We start from the raw sequence: 14,392 nt of genomic DNA on the forward strand, positions 1-14,392 counted from the left end.
TCCCGCCTACACAATTGGAGACTCATCTCCACTGATACTCATTGCCGTTAACATCATGATAGCCAGGAATGTGGTAGGTTGGGGCTGGATTGCCATTTCCGGGATTTCAGCCCCTCACCCAACCCTTTTCTGCCTGTCGGTGGAGGATTGTTTTTACATAAATAGAAGGCCCTAGCAGTTCAAAGGAGAATGAATGTATCATGCACTGCAAACATTCATGTCGGGGATACAAATCAAAACAGTGTTGTGGTTAACTTTTCATTGGAAAACAAAGAGCTACTTACTTTCAGCCCAAGGTATGGTGAATAAGGACCTAAAAAATATTGAGAATTGAAGTGAAATTTGATGCTAGATTTTGAAAAGAACAAATCAATGAGAACTTAATTAGATACAATTACACAGTTTGATTAGTTTGAAGTCTGTCCCAGAATTGTAACATTATAATTACATTAAAACTTCCTTATAACACAGTTGTTGGGAGTTGCAAGAAAGGGGTCGGGTGTTATTGTGATTATCACATCACAGATTGTATTATACTGCGACCTCTTATGTGCTATATCAAATTTATAGAGATACTGTGAAACCTAGAACTGTCTGTTAGGTTAACCTGTAGTATTACAAATGACATAAATCCCCTCGTCACTTGTGGGAGGTGTTGATTGACAGGGTCGTGCAAATCAAGAAATAATAATTGTCATCAGATATGCTCACAGACATAGATAACATCGTAAATCAGCAGGATCAAATTCTTCAACCATTTCCTTCAGTTCTATATTGAAAACAAAGGGCAGGTTTTCCTCATTTGCATTGGTCATTAAACAATTGCCTGGCACAGCACATAGAGGAAGACTGGATAGTGATCATCACACATTCGCAATGAAGCTCGTCCATGGAAATTAGTAAATGGAATTAGTGAGGGCTGTGTTACAGGCCTGCGATCCTCCACACTTGATTCTCTCCCTACGTGTGCTGCCCAGACAGCTATTGAATTCCCAGGCATTAATAGAGGAAATTAGCCCCTTTTATATTTGTTCTATTTAGTGATTGCCTGTTGCTGAGGTGATATTTCCCCAGTTCCTCATTCCCTGGCCTGCACATTAGAAAATCACAGACACAGCTATTACAATTTGGGTGCCAGCTGTGGCTCAATGGTAGCCCTCTCAGCTCTGAGTCAGAAGGTTGTGGGTTTAAGTCCTACTCAAGAGTCTTAATCACGCAATCTAGACTGGCACATCCATGCAGTGTTGATGATATTAAGTGACTAGAATTTAAAAAGTAACATGCATTGAGACATCTTGAGGTTGTGAAAGACGCTACATAAAGGCAAGTTCTTCCTTTCTCTCAGTGCAGCTGGTAAGTGAGGCTTCTTATTGATGGGGTTTGCACTGGTACTGGTGCATGGTGCCCTGGCACAAAGGGTTTGGACATGTGGCATGCTGTGAATTTATGTACCACCTGTGTCCACAAGCAGGAAGCTCCTGCCATAATGACCATTTAAAAAAATACACCTGTTTCCTTTCAAATTTCATGAGGAATACAGTATAATATTTCTTAACTTATTGAAGTTTATGTTGCTATAGTGAAAAGAAAAAGAAAGACATATTTCTATATTGCCTTTCACAACCTCATGATGTCCCTAAGCTCTTGACTGCCAATGAATTAATTTTGAAGTGTACTCCCTGTTGTAATATAGGAAATGTGATAGCAGCAAGGTCACACAAATAGCCCTGTAATAATGACCAGATTATCCATTTTTATGTCCTGATTGAGGGATAAATGCTGACCAGGCATCAGGGAGAATTCTCCTGCTCTTCTTCAAAATAGTGCCATGGGATCTTTTACATCCACCTGAGAGATTAGACAGGATCTCAGTTTGTCATCTCATCCTAAAGGGGTACGGGTATACACTGAGTCTGGATTTTGTGCTCAAGTCTCTGAAATGGAACTTGAACCCACAATCTTCTGACTGCAAGACTGCTACCACTGAGCCATGGCTGACACAGTACTGAACATGCACATATGTTTGCATTAATACAGTGAGACTTCTGAACATGGGTATATATTTCTTCAAATATCAAGGCTAATTCCAACCTTGGCCACCGGTTGAAGTCCATGCCGAGAGGCCTGATCCATTTTTAAGGCCGGGCCTCGTTTCAACACTGCCAGTGAGACCTGAATGATGCTCTAGTGCTCACGGACAGCTCGTCAGTTGTGGAGGGTGGGAATTCGGTGGCTCTGACGTGGGGGCAAGCTGAATATTTTAAGTTGAATTGAGGTTGTACGATATTTGTTACAGCAAAATCACTCTCACACAGTGGTCATTACAACTTCTCCCCATAAAATACTGTTTATAATCCTTTATGCAGAAAAGGAAAAATCAATCGTAATGTAACAAAAAAGGACAATACCTGGCAATCCTGGGGCACCCAGCTCCCCCTTTTCACCTTTACTACCAATGGGTCCAAGTAATCCAAAAGAACCTTTTTCCCCCTTCAGCCCTTTGAGAAATGAACAGTTGTCTATTATATGTTTCAGAAAGTCTTTACACAATATCACCATTAAATGCTCAAAGACTGTTTTACCCCTACTCTGGTTTAGAAACCAGATGGTACCGTATTATTCAAATATGTTGTTTCCACCACATAACACAAGTAATGATCTGAAAGGGGCAAGGCCTATGAATACATGTTTAAGGGACACACATCTCTAAAGAAAGGTTGCTGAAGTGGGATAGTTTTGTGAAAACTGGGGAATAGCATTCCAGAAATATACATAATGTTCCATTTGACTTTTAAATCCATGGGATTATAATATATTGTGCATGCCACACAATGCCATCATGACTACTCTTCCTACAGTTTGGAAATCAGTCATCTCATTGAGTTGTGCAGCTGTGTTCCTTCTGATGCTTGTATGTAGACATGTCACAGCAAGCAGCTGGCCTACATGAGAGGTTAAGGGCTGAGGAAACTCCTGCTGCTGCTTAATGACATTCCTGAGGTATAAGGTTATTGTATTACAGCAGACGATGACTCAGTGGGATAGTTGCTCCAACACGTTTTACAGATACAATCTGCTCAGACTTTGATTATCTCAGCTCCTCTATTCAGTTGTTTTGGATGTTGCAGCACTGATGACATTGACATCAATGGCTTTGAATATATAAGTTCTTAGAAATATGGGACTAAAAATTTGGTTGTGTAGTGCTGCACTATGGAGGTTTACTGCCATATTCAATTTGATCATGGCTGATCATCTACCTCAACGCCACTTTCTCGCACTATTCCCATATTATTGATGTCATTAGTATCTCGATATCTATTTTTTTTTTCACCTCTAAGTGAAGAAATTCCTCCTCATCCTCAGTCTTAAATGGTCTACCCCTTATTCTGAGACTGTGTCCCCTGGTTCTAGACTCACCAGGGGAACCATCCTATCTACATCTACCCTGTCACGCCCTGTAAGAATTTTGTAAGTCTCAATGAGATCACCTCTCATTCTTCAAAACTCTACAGAATACAGGCCCAGTTTCCTCAATCTCTCCTTTTAAGACAATCTTGCCATCCCAGAGATTAGTCTGGTGAATCACTGTTGCCCTTCCTCTATGGCAAGTTTATCCTTCCTTAGGTAAGGAGACCAAAACTGTGCACAATACTCCAGGTGCGGTTTCACCAAGGCTCTATACAATAGCAGCAAGACATCTTTACTCCCGTACTCAAGGTCCCTTGCGATGAAGGCCAACATATAATTTGCCTTCCTAATTGCTTGCTGCTTCTGCATGCTAGCTTTTAGTGACTCATGAACAAAGACACTCAGGTCCCTTTGGATATCAACACTTCCCAAACTCTCACCATTTAAGAAATACTCTTTCTGTTTCTTCAACCAAAATGGATAACTTCACATTTATTCACATTATATTCCATCTGCCATGCATTGCCCATTCACTTAGCCTGTCCAAGTCCACTTGAAGACTCCTTGCATCCTCCTCACAACTTACATTCCCACCTAGTTTTGTGTCATCAGCAAATTTGGAAATATTACATTTGGTCTCCATATCCAAGTCATTTATATAGATTGTGAACAGCTGTGGCCCCCAGCACTGATCCTTGTTATACCCCACTAGTAACAGCCGGCCATCCTGAGAATGACCTGTTTATTCCTACTCTCTGCTTTCTGTCTATTAACCAATTCACAATCCATAATGACTCAAAACATGCTGATCCCAACTCCAAGGTATGTGCAGTGCCACTTCTGAGCTGGTGGCTGCGAGTGTCAGATCAAATGATGGTGCCCCTTCATTAGTCCTATGCAGTTGCTCTCTTTCCTCCTTCTGTGGCTGCAGTGGTGGGACAGGTGCAAGTTCTTGGGTGTCTGAAAGCAGGAACTCAGAAGGGGAAGGTTGGTGAGAGGGTAGGAGGTTGGAGTGGGAAGCAAGAAGTCTGTGGTTTCGCCATCTGCAGGTTGCTCAAGATGCCAGATAGCAGGGTGAGGGTGGGCTGGGATTTGAGAAGCAGTATAAGGCAGCAACAAACCATCATCCTCAATGTTCTCAGCAATGTTGGATGCCACGGACTCTGTCACAGCTGACCTCATGATGTGGAGCACCTGTTCCTCCGTAATGCTCAGGACATGCAGGCATCCTTGACCCCCATCAGTTCTGCTCTGCTCCCTTCTATTGTGTGACACCTTGCCCTGCAAGAGTGAGGGCTGGATGTAAGTGGCTGTGTGGCATTGTGTTTTTGGGTTATGTGCCTGCCACAGCTGAATAGCTGGAGGTATGTGGAAGCCATGAGAGGTGGGTGTGAGGCTGGCAGGTATATGAGGGTGAGATGGAGTATCAGACTGGTAGGTGTGAGTCCTGAGTGCCAGGAAATGCTACTGGGTAAGTGAAGGGGGTGTGGTGCATTGAGCAGCATGTGAGGCTGGTGGAGTGGTGAACAGGATGTGCCATGGGAACATGCATTGTCTGATGTTGAATACCCGCATAAGGTTCTTGTGGCACTGCTGCCAGGTCCTTGTATTCAGAAGTTGACCTTCCTGGCCATCTGCCCCCACTTCCTTCTGGGGTGATTCTTGAGGGTCTCCTGGCTCCATTGAAACCATGGCATTTCTCCGCCTGCCTACCTTCACTGTTAATGCCTCCAGCGCCGCATCCGTCAATGTGGAACCCTCTCTGTGCCTTGGTGTTCAGTTTGCCATAATTTAAATAGTAGTAATATTGTTCAGTGCAGCTTCCCTTTAAGAGAGACAGCTTGCCTTTAAGAGCAGGCTGGCTGCACCATATGGATTCCAAACAGTACTGCTGGTCCCCCCTGCTGAGCGCAGACGCTGCTGGCAGCATTAAGGAGAAGAGGGCAGTGTGGCACCTGCTCGGCCAGACGCTAAAATTATTCAGAGGAGGTGGGTACTCCAAATTTGTGCTTTGACCACTCTGTCTGAAAGGGCACAGGCAAGTCATGAATTGTGATCCCTGCACCCAAAAAATGGGGCTATCAAATTTCTAGCCCATGGCCACCTTTTCAAATCAGTAGACTAAACAATTTGTTCAAACTGAAACTAACCACCACCACATTTTTAACATAGCACTACTTTAATTAGATTTACTATTCATGATAAAGTTTATGCTGCGTAAGTTACTTTTGTGCAGTATTTTTTGTATTACTTTAATCAAATTGCTGCTACTGAAAACATTTAACATGCCCTGTGTAGCCTTCCTTATTCTCTAGATGTTATTTAGCCTTCACAATCAAATACAATGGAGAGTAGGAAAAATCCTAGGAGCACTGTCACTTTAAGATCTTTGTGCCATGTATAACTGCAGAAGTCAGGTTCTCATCCTTATTGTTATGAGAATAATCACAAGACCCAATGCCCCTGCACGTGAGAAAGAGAACAGATAGGAAGGTTTGTCCAGGTTCTGCATTCAAAATATGAATAGACCATAAATACATCAGGGAATTTAACTATTCCTTTTCACTCTTTCATCCCCCACACACCAGTGATGTATCAAAATGCTACAAGTATTGTAGGAGAGAACCCGCTAATCTGAATGATAAAGGCAGCTTGAAACACAGCTGCACAGAACTTGCCATCTTGGATAACTGAATCACAGCATTCGTAGCTGGTAAATGTATGTTAACTTACTTCAATCTGTTTCCCTGCAGATAGTGGCAACAACAAACTGCAGTTTATCTCAGATCTCTCAGAGTCAAGGAAAACCTCCAGCATTCCAGCCCAATAATGAGAGGTGCATTCTGCAGCTTAGGTTGCTTATCTGTCCTTTAGTAATGGGTTTAATCCAGCCATTTGTTCCCATTAAGAGTAAAGAATTGCCTAGACTGGCAAATGTTTTGTTTTCGCCATGTAGAGCAGAAGCACTTGCAACTCATTATAAGATTACAAGAACAGTCAAGGATGAGGAAAAAAGCCAATCAGACCATTCTTCTAGAACCCTAACTCTGCCATCAATGCTCTTATCTCTGGTACCCTAACACTCACATCAGAACTCATCCCATTAGTACCCTGACCCTCTAAATGAAGCTCATACAGCTCGTACTCTGATTCTCCCATCAAAGCTCTTACCTCTGGTACCCTAACTCTCAGATCAAAGCCCATCCCTCCAGAACCCTAACTATCCCATTGAAGCCCATTACTTTAGAACCCTAATCCTTCCATCCAAGTTCGTTCCTCTAGTACCCTAGCTCTCCCATCAAAGCTCACCCTCTAGTATTCTGATTTTCTGATCAAAGCTCAGGCCTCTAGTACCCCAGTTCTCCCAATGAAGCCCATCCCTTTAGAACCCTAACACCCCTACCAAAGCTCTTACCTCTAGTACCCTAACTATCAGATTGAAGCCCATCCCTCTAATTATTCTCCGATCAAGGTCTTACATCCAGTACCCGAACTCTCCTATCAAAGTCCATCCCTCCAGTATACTAACTCTCCCATCAAACCTCGTCCTACTAGTAACCTAACTCTCCCATTAAATCTTGTCGCTCTAACGTGCTAACTCTCCCATTGCAATTAGTCATAGTCTTGGCACTACTGATCAAACCTCTTTTATTTGCATTATAGAATTCAAAAATGGAATCTTTCTCAGCTGCTGAGGACCTTCACCACTCAAGATACGAAACTCTGCTTGGTCAAGTTAGTTCTCCCAAGAACCTGATCATAAAATGGAGACTTCGATGGTTGATGCAGGAACATAAGAATGCTGAAGGGGTTTTATCCTTTTTGCTACTCGCAGGAAATTGAGTGGCTGGTGGGAGGACAGAGAGGGATAGGGGTCATGGGGAGCATAAGTTGTCAAAACTAATCCATCAAGTCCACTTCATCCAGAGTCAGAGTTTAAAACCACAATAGTACAGGACAGGCTTAATGCACTAACTGTTTTTTCCCTGTCCCTCATTTTCATGTGTTTGTATGAGTGAAAAAGAACCACTCAACCTATTGAACCCACCCAATCTCAAGACCATCATCTCCTTTACATTCAAAGCCCACTGAGCCTCCTATATCCTGAGTCTGTCACGCCTTCTCCACCCAGAGCCCAGACCAATCCATTCAGAGCCCATCAAGCCCATTTCATCCAGAGGCTATTAAACTCACTCCATCTGGACTCTATTAAGGTCCCATCTAGAGTTTAATAATTCTTCATCCAGAGTCTGTTAAACTCACTCCATCCAGAGTGTATTGCAATCGGTCTATCCAGAATCTATTAAGCTCACTCCATCCAGAATCCATTCCGTCAAAAGCCTATTGAGCCCACTCCACCCAATGCCCAACAAGCTTGTTAGATTTAGATTTTATGTATGATTATCCTATTATAATCACCTGCCCCGACTACCATAATCTATTGGTCGAATACTTCAACATGACTTAAGCTCCTCTCAGATCTCCTCTAAAACAAAAGCACTGCAGTTGCATCCTTGTCACCATTCTGAACATGCATTGATCCAGCTCCCTATCAAAGATGTTAATTGACCCCAAAATAACTACCTTCCCTGGGAATCTGTTCTATATCTCAACCATCCTAACCCACATCCAGACCAATTATTATAACAATCTTGATCCTTGTATGGGATCTGTATTTATGATGATTGGTTTGCCGATCTTAGTGAATGTCCCTAGGCATGAATGGAAGTGGAACAAAGGGGTAGATGAGGCAAATGAAAAACTGAGACTGTATAAGATGAAGCAGGATGGAGTTGAGTATTGTCAATGATAGGTGAACAAGACCTAATGGATACTGCAGGCTGAAAACCTGTGTACTACTATATGTGTGAACAAAGCACCCCATCAGGATGGACAAGATTCTTGAAGGGACCGCTCCATGCTCATTTTCGTGTCAAGACTGAATGAATGAGTGAGCAACAAGTGTGTTCTTTATCACATAAATGAAACCACATCCATTTCATTGGAGTCAATTTAATACAATAATTGCAAAGCTGAGCACAATAGCTTACCCAAGAAGCTACAGTCCACTTGCTGTTCCAACTGCCTATTCACCTAATAGGAAAGAGGAGGAAGAGAGCAAATGCCAATGAAGACAAACTGTATGACACCACAAGACCAGTTTACAAACACACTTGGAAAATCAGTGTTTCCATTTTTTAATGCTAGTGCAAAAACGTCACTAATAAGGTTTAATTACACCTTCTTTTGCTCTCAAGAATTTAAACCCTGTATTAACAAAATAACCTGGATCCAATTCAGAACTGATTTACTTCTAATAGTTTATAAATAGCATAAACACAAGGAGAGATTCCTTTTGTATGCAAGTTTAGGGTCATATAGTTGAATCTTCATAAACACTTCATAATCGTTTAATGAGAAACACTTAATTAAGAATTTCTGTGCAGTCGGAGACACTGGGGAATTCTTAGACCAAGTATGTGTTTATCAAAACTCTACTGTATGACACATTTCTATGTACCAGAAAGTGCACAATATACAGCTCCTGTCATCATTCAACAAAGGTGAGAACTCTTTAGTCATTACATCACACAAAGCAATAAACCATCATATCTGTACCATGCATCATGCCAGAAACATTTTTTTAAAATTTCATGCTTTTTTCAAGGTCCATTGACAAGAGTTTTCACATTTCTGATAAAGCAGAGCCTCTAAAAATTGTTCTCGTTCTGTCTCTCACGCTGAACTACGTCAGCAGAAAGATTGCAGTGAATACATTGTGAATACTTTGTGATAGTGAGTCTGTTGGTTACAACATCACTGGGTTGATGGGTGAGCTCAAAAGACCCTTTGTTTGACTCTACTGGGAAAAGAAAAAATTGCAGGGTTAAGGACAAAGAGCGGGAGGAGTGGGACTAATTGGATAGCTCTTTCAAAGAGCCAGCACAGACACGATGAACTGAATGGTCTCCTTCTGTGCTGTAAAAATCCATGAATGGCTGAAACAGACACAAATCACTTTCAAAAAGGAGCAAGCATCAGCAGTGAGCTCGTCTTGCTAAGATCACAATGCTGCCAACCCAGTCACTGGACCTACAAATGTTTGTAAGCTAAACGTGTACATCAAACTCTGTTACTCAGTAGCTTTTTTTGGTTTGTATATCAGGAAACAAGGATGTTAGATAACAAATTAATATATATGCAATATAAATGCCAATGCAAAACATGCAGAAACCACTAATCTGTACTGGGAAATGTAAAACACACCAGTTAGATCGCCATCTCCCGAGGGTCTGTTTTATGAGACTGTACTACCAGCCTCACAAGATGGGTATTCAACTCTTCATTATTGTATTAAGGCACAAGACACCAAGTGTGCAGTCAGTCCACTGCAATTACTCATTTAAGGCTTGATATAATTTTTGATAGGAAAAAAATCCTTACTTCTGAAGTGTTAAAGTTTAAGCCATAGCATTCAAGACAGGCACAGGCAAAAAGAAAGAGGCTTCAAGGCAGTGATATTAAACAGAAAAGAAAGCACAAGATCATGGATGAATTATCAACCTGTTGAATTTCTATTTGTCAAATAGGATCTTAAATACCAGTTTTAAATTACAGTATGTGATCAGGTCATTCTTCATTTAACTTACGGGCATTTTGCAGTGAGGTCTGGGAGGAACTGGAAAAACTGTCTATTCAAAGTTGGAGGAAAATGAATTGGTAAATAAAAACAAGTACACAATAAAACACATAAAGATGATAAAAAAGTAAAAGACTGTTAAGTCAAAGAAAGAGAAGTTAAAAGAAAGATGAACTATCTATAATACATAAAAATTACTTACCCCTTTTATATTCAGGATTCGACCAGGAGGTCCCGGAGGTCCAGGAAGTCCTGAAGGTCCTGGCAATCCAGCAGGACCCTAAAAATGGACATAGATCATTAATTTTTCAGTTGTCCTTTCTGTTTTTTTTTTAGCTTTCTAAGCAGTGTGGCTTGGTCCTTGTTTCATGCTGTAGTCTACAAAGTCAAAGGGGACGTTGCATGAAATCCAATTATCGATAAAAGCAACAAACATAATTAGCTACAGGACATTAATTGCAGATTCCTAATTGCCCTTGAGAAGGTGGCGGGCCTTCTGCTTGAATTGTTGCAGTCCGTGGGATGAAGGTACTCCTACAGTGCTAGTAGGTAGAGTTCCAAGATGTTGACACAGCAACAATGAAGGAACGGGCAACATATGTCTTAGTCAGGAAGCAATGTGACTTGGAGATTGTGGTGCTCCCATGCACCTGCTGCTTTTGTCCTTCTGGGTGGTGAAGGTAGTGGGCTTGGAATATGCTGCTGAAGAAGCCTTGACAAGTTGCTTCAGTGCACCTTGGAGACAGCTTTAGAGGAAATGTTGGAGTTGCAAGCAAGATCAGAACAGATATCGAGACTAAGGATGTCCATGGGTAAAGGACAAAGAGTAAGAGAAAACAGAATTGACTGGCAGCAGTTATGGTTGAGAAGCAATTCCTTTATTAAACTGGGCAAACAAGGATGGTAGATAAAGTGAAAGAAAGGGCACAAGCTGTTGATCTTCAGCTCCCTCAGAACAGTGCATTAAATTAAATACCCACTCGGGGACTGCATGCAGAATACTTAAGAGGCATTTGGAAAAACAGCAGAAATCCAACTGAAAATAATTGCTACAATACTTAGATTTCACCAAAGTGCACGTACCACAAGTGTTACTGCAGGTTCACCTTTCTGACCCTTTCTGGCATTTATTCCTGGACGACCCTACAAGGAACATCAAATAATCATTTATTCATATTTTATAACTATTTAATTCTGGTCTCCTGTTTTACAGTATGTATAAACTTACATGTCTACCAGGAAGGCCAAATTCTCCTTTAGGTCCAGGATGTCCCATTGGTCCCTAAAAAGAAACTTGTAGTTATGAAATTTTTGAATGATATTGAACCACACTTTTCAAATTACAGCACAAAAACAATTTCCTATTTTTTAGAATTAGAATTAGAATTAGAATATTACAGCGCAGTACAGGCCCTTCGGCCCTCGATGTTACGCCGATCATCTGACCTACACTATTCCATTTACATCCATATGTCTATCCAATGACCACTTAAATGCCCTTAAAGTTGGCGAGTCTACTACTGTTGCAGGCAGGGCGTTCCATGCCCCTACTACTCTCTGCGTAAAGAAACTACCTCTGACATCTGTCCTATATCTTTCACCCCTCAACTTAAAGCTATGTCCCCTCGTGTTTGCCATCCTCATCCGAGGAAAAAGACTCTCACTATCCACCCTATCTAACCCTCTGATTATCTTGTATGTCTCTATTAAGTCACCTCTCCTCCTCCTTCTCTCTAACGAAAACAACCCCAAGTCCCTCAGCCTTTCCTCGTAAGACCTTCCTTCCATACCAGGCAACATCCTAGTAAATCTCCTCTGCACCCTTTCCAAAGCTTCGACATCCTTCCTATAATGCGGTGACCAGAACTGCACGCAATACTCCAGGTGCGGCCTCACCAGAGTTTTGTACAGCTGCATCATGACCCCGTGGCTCTGAAACTCGATCCCCCTACTAATAAAGGCTAACACACCATATGCCTTCTTAACAGCCCTATTAACCTGGGTAGCAACTTTCAGGGATTTATGTACCTGGATACCAAGATCTCTCTGCTCATCTACACTACCAAGAATCTTCCCATTAGCCCAGTACTCTGCATTGCTGTTACTCCTTCCAAAGTGAATCACCTCACACTTCTCCGCATTAAACTCCATTTGCCATCTCTCAGCCCAGCTCTGCAGCCTATCTATGTCCCTCTGTACCCTACAACACCCTTCGACACTATCCACAACTCCACCGACCTTCGTGTCATCCGCAAATTTACTAACCCACCCTTCTACACCCTCATCCAGGTCGTTTATAAAAATGACAAACAGCAGTGGCCCCAAAACAGAACCTTGCGGTACACCACTAGTAACTAAACTCCAGGATGAACATTTGCCATCAACCACCACCCTCTGTCTTCTTTCAGCTAGCCAATTTCTGATCCAAAGCTCTAAATCACCTTCAACCCCATACTTGCGTATTTTCTGCAATAGCCTACCGTGGGGAACCTTATCAAACGCCTTACTGAAATCCATATACACCACATCCACGGCTTTACCCTCATCCACCTGTTTGGTCACCTTCTCGAAAAACTCAATAAGGTTTGTGAGGCACGACCTACCTTTCACAAAACCGTGCTGACTATCGCAAATGAACTTATTCTTTTCAAGATGATTATAAATCCTGTCTCTTATAACCTTTTCCAACATTTTACCCACAACCGAAGTAAGGCTCACAGGTCTATAATTACCAGGGCTGTCTCTACTCCCCTTCTTGAACAAGGGGACAACATTTGCTATCCTCCAGTCCTCCGGCACTATTCCTGTCGACAATGACGACATAAAGATCAAGGACAAAGGCTTTGCAATCTCCTCCCTGGCTTCCCAGAGAATCCTAGGATAAATCCCATCTGGCCCAGGGGACTTATCTATTTTCACTCTTTCCAAAATTGCTAACACCTCCTCCTTGTGAATCTCAATCCCATCTAGCCTAGTAGGCTGTATCTCAGTAATCTCCTCGGCAACATTTTCTTTCTCTACTGTAAATACTGACGAAAAATATTCATTTAACGCTTCCCCTATCTCCTCTGATTCCGCACACAACTTCCCACTACTATCCTTGATTGGCCCTGTTCTAACTCTTATCATTCGTTTATTCCTGATATACCTATAGAAAGCCTTAGGGTTTTCTTTGATCCTATCCGCCAATGACTTCTCGTGTCCTCTCCTTGCTCTTCTTAGCCCTCCCTTTAGATCCTTCCTGGCTAGCTTGTAACTCTCAAGCGCCCTAACTGAGCCTTCACGTCTCATCCTAACATAAGCCGCCCTCTTCCTCTTGACAAGCGCTTCAACTTCTTATTGTCTCAGTGGCAACAGAAACAGTGTTTTATTTTAAAAAGCTATGTATGCCAGTACTGCTCTGAAACACCCATGCCTTTTCCCTTACTCGAGCCTCCTGCTTGGGAGATATCCAGAATAATTCCCTATTCTTGATTCAAAGTCTCCCATGAGATCTTTTATTTCTACTTGAACAAGCAGATGTATGAACCTTTCTTTGTAGCAGCTTGCCAGGCCACTTCAGCAGTAAGCTAATAGTCAACCACATTGGTGTGGGACCGGAGTTACATATAGACCAGGCAAGAACCTTCCCTAAAGGATATTAGTGAATCAGTCAGGTTCACTAGCCACAGCTTCATGGTCACTTTTCCTGATTACCTATTTCAAGAGTTTGAAAACAGAAAACAAAATTCTCTCACTCACATTCTCTGGATTAATGGTCCAATAATATAACTATTACACAATCATACCTTTATTTGCTATACATGGAGTTTCCAGCTGTCCACTTTTACACAGGATGATGTGGAGTTTGAGTGGACAGTTCAACTATTGAAAAGGTGCATTTTAAAGTAATCTATTTTCGCTTACTTCTCAGTTTTAGAACATGAGGATGCTGGTTATGAGAATGTTTAATTCATTTTGTTTAGCAATGGAGCAGCTTTCAGAACTAAACTGTGATCATATCCAATCTCGTGTTTGGTACTGGGATATACCAGCGCTACCCGTTTAGGTGACCATGTGGTGACACTGTGGGTAGAATTAACTTCTAGCAGCTCCGACATGGCTTTCCACTGGAAGTTGGCAGAACTAATCTAACTGAGGCCTGTGAAGCGTTTACTGAATTGCCAAATCTTTCCTGTTAAACATCTGGAATGGGGAGTTGTTCCTTTTAATCAAATATTTAGCATCAGTCATTAGTTATTGTAACAAGACAAATCAGTTGTGAAATATCATGTTTCTGCCCCGAAAACAAATACAAAGCCATGCCAAAATGCAACAGGAAACAGATTTTGGTTATAGCTG

At 41.8% G+C, this 14,392-nt stretch overlaps 1 protein-coding gene across 2 annotated transcripts in view; it reads right to left on the reverse strand.

Annotated features, from left to right (window-relative positions):
• Positions 1–14,392, reverse strand: part of LOC137370090 (collagen alpha-1(XV) chain-like) — a 304,386-nt gene that overhangs the window by 25,589 nt on the left and 264,405 nt on the right. For both annotated transcript variants that reach the window (XM_068032221.1, XM_068032220.1), the window contains 7 exons: positions 11,280–11,333; positions 11,135–11,194; positions 10,254–10,331; positions 10,062–10,103; positions 8,463–8,505; positions 2,409–2,498; positions 285–313 (listed from right to left, as the gene is read on the reverse strand). In XM_068032221.1, coding sequence (XP_067888322.1) covers positions 285–313; positions 2,409–2,498; positions 8,463–8,505; positions 10,062–10,103; positions 10,254–10,331; positions 11,135–11,194; positions 11,280–11,333 — 396 coding nt within the window. The remainder of the gene's footprint in view (positions 1–284; positions 314–2,408; positions 2,499–8,462; positions 8,506–10,061; positions 10,104–10,253; positions 10,332–11,134; positions 11,195–11,279; positions 11,334–14,392) is intronic.

Source organism: Heterodontus francisci, chromosome 5 (assembly GCF_036365525.1).
Source record: "Heterodontus francisci isolate sHetFra1 chromosome 5, sHetFra1.hap1, whole genome shotgun sequence".
In the NCBI taxonomy this organism is placed as follows: Eukaryota; Metazoa; Chordata; class Chondrichthyes; order Heterodontiformes; family Heterodontidae; genus Heterodontus; species Heterodontus francisci.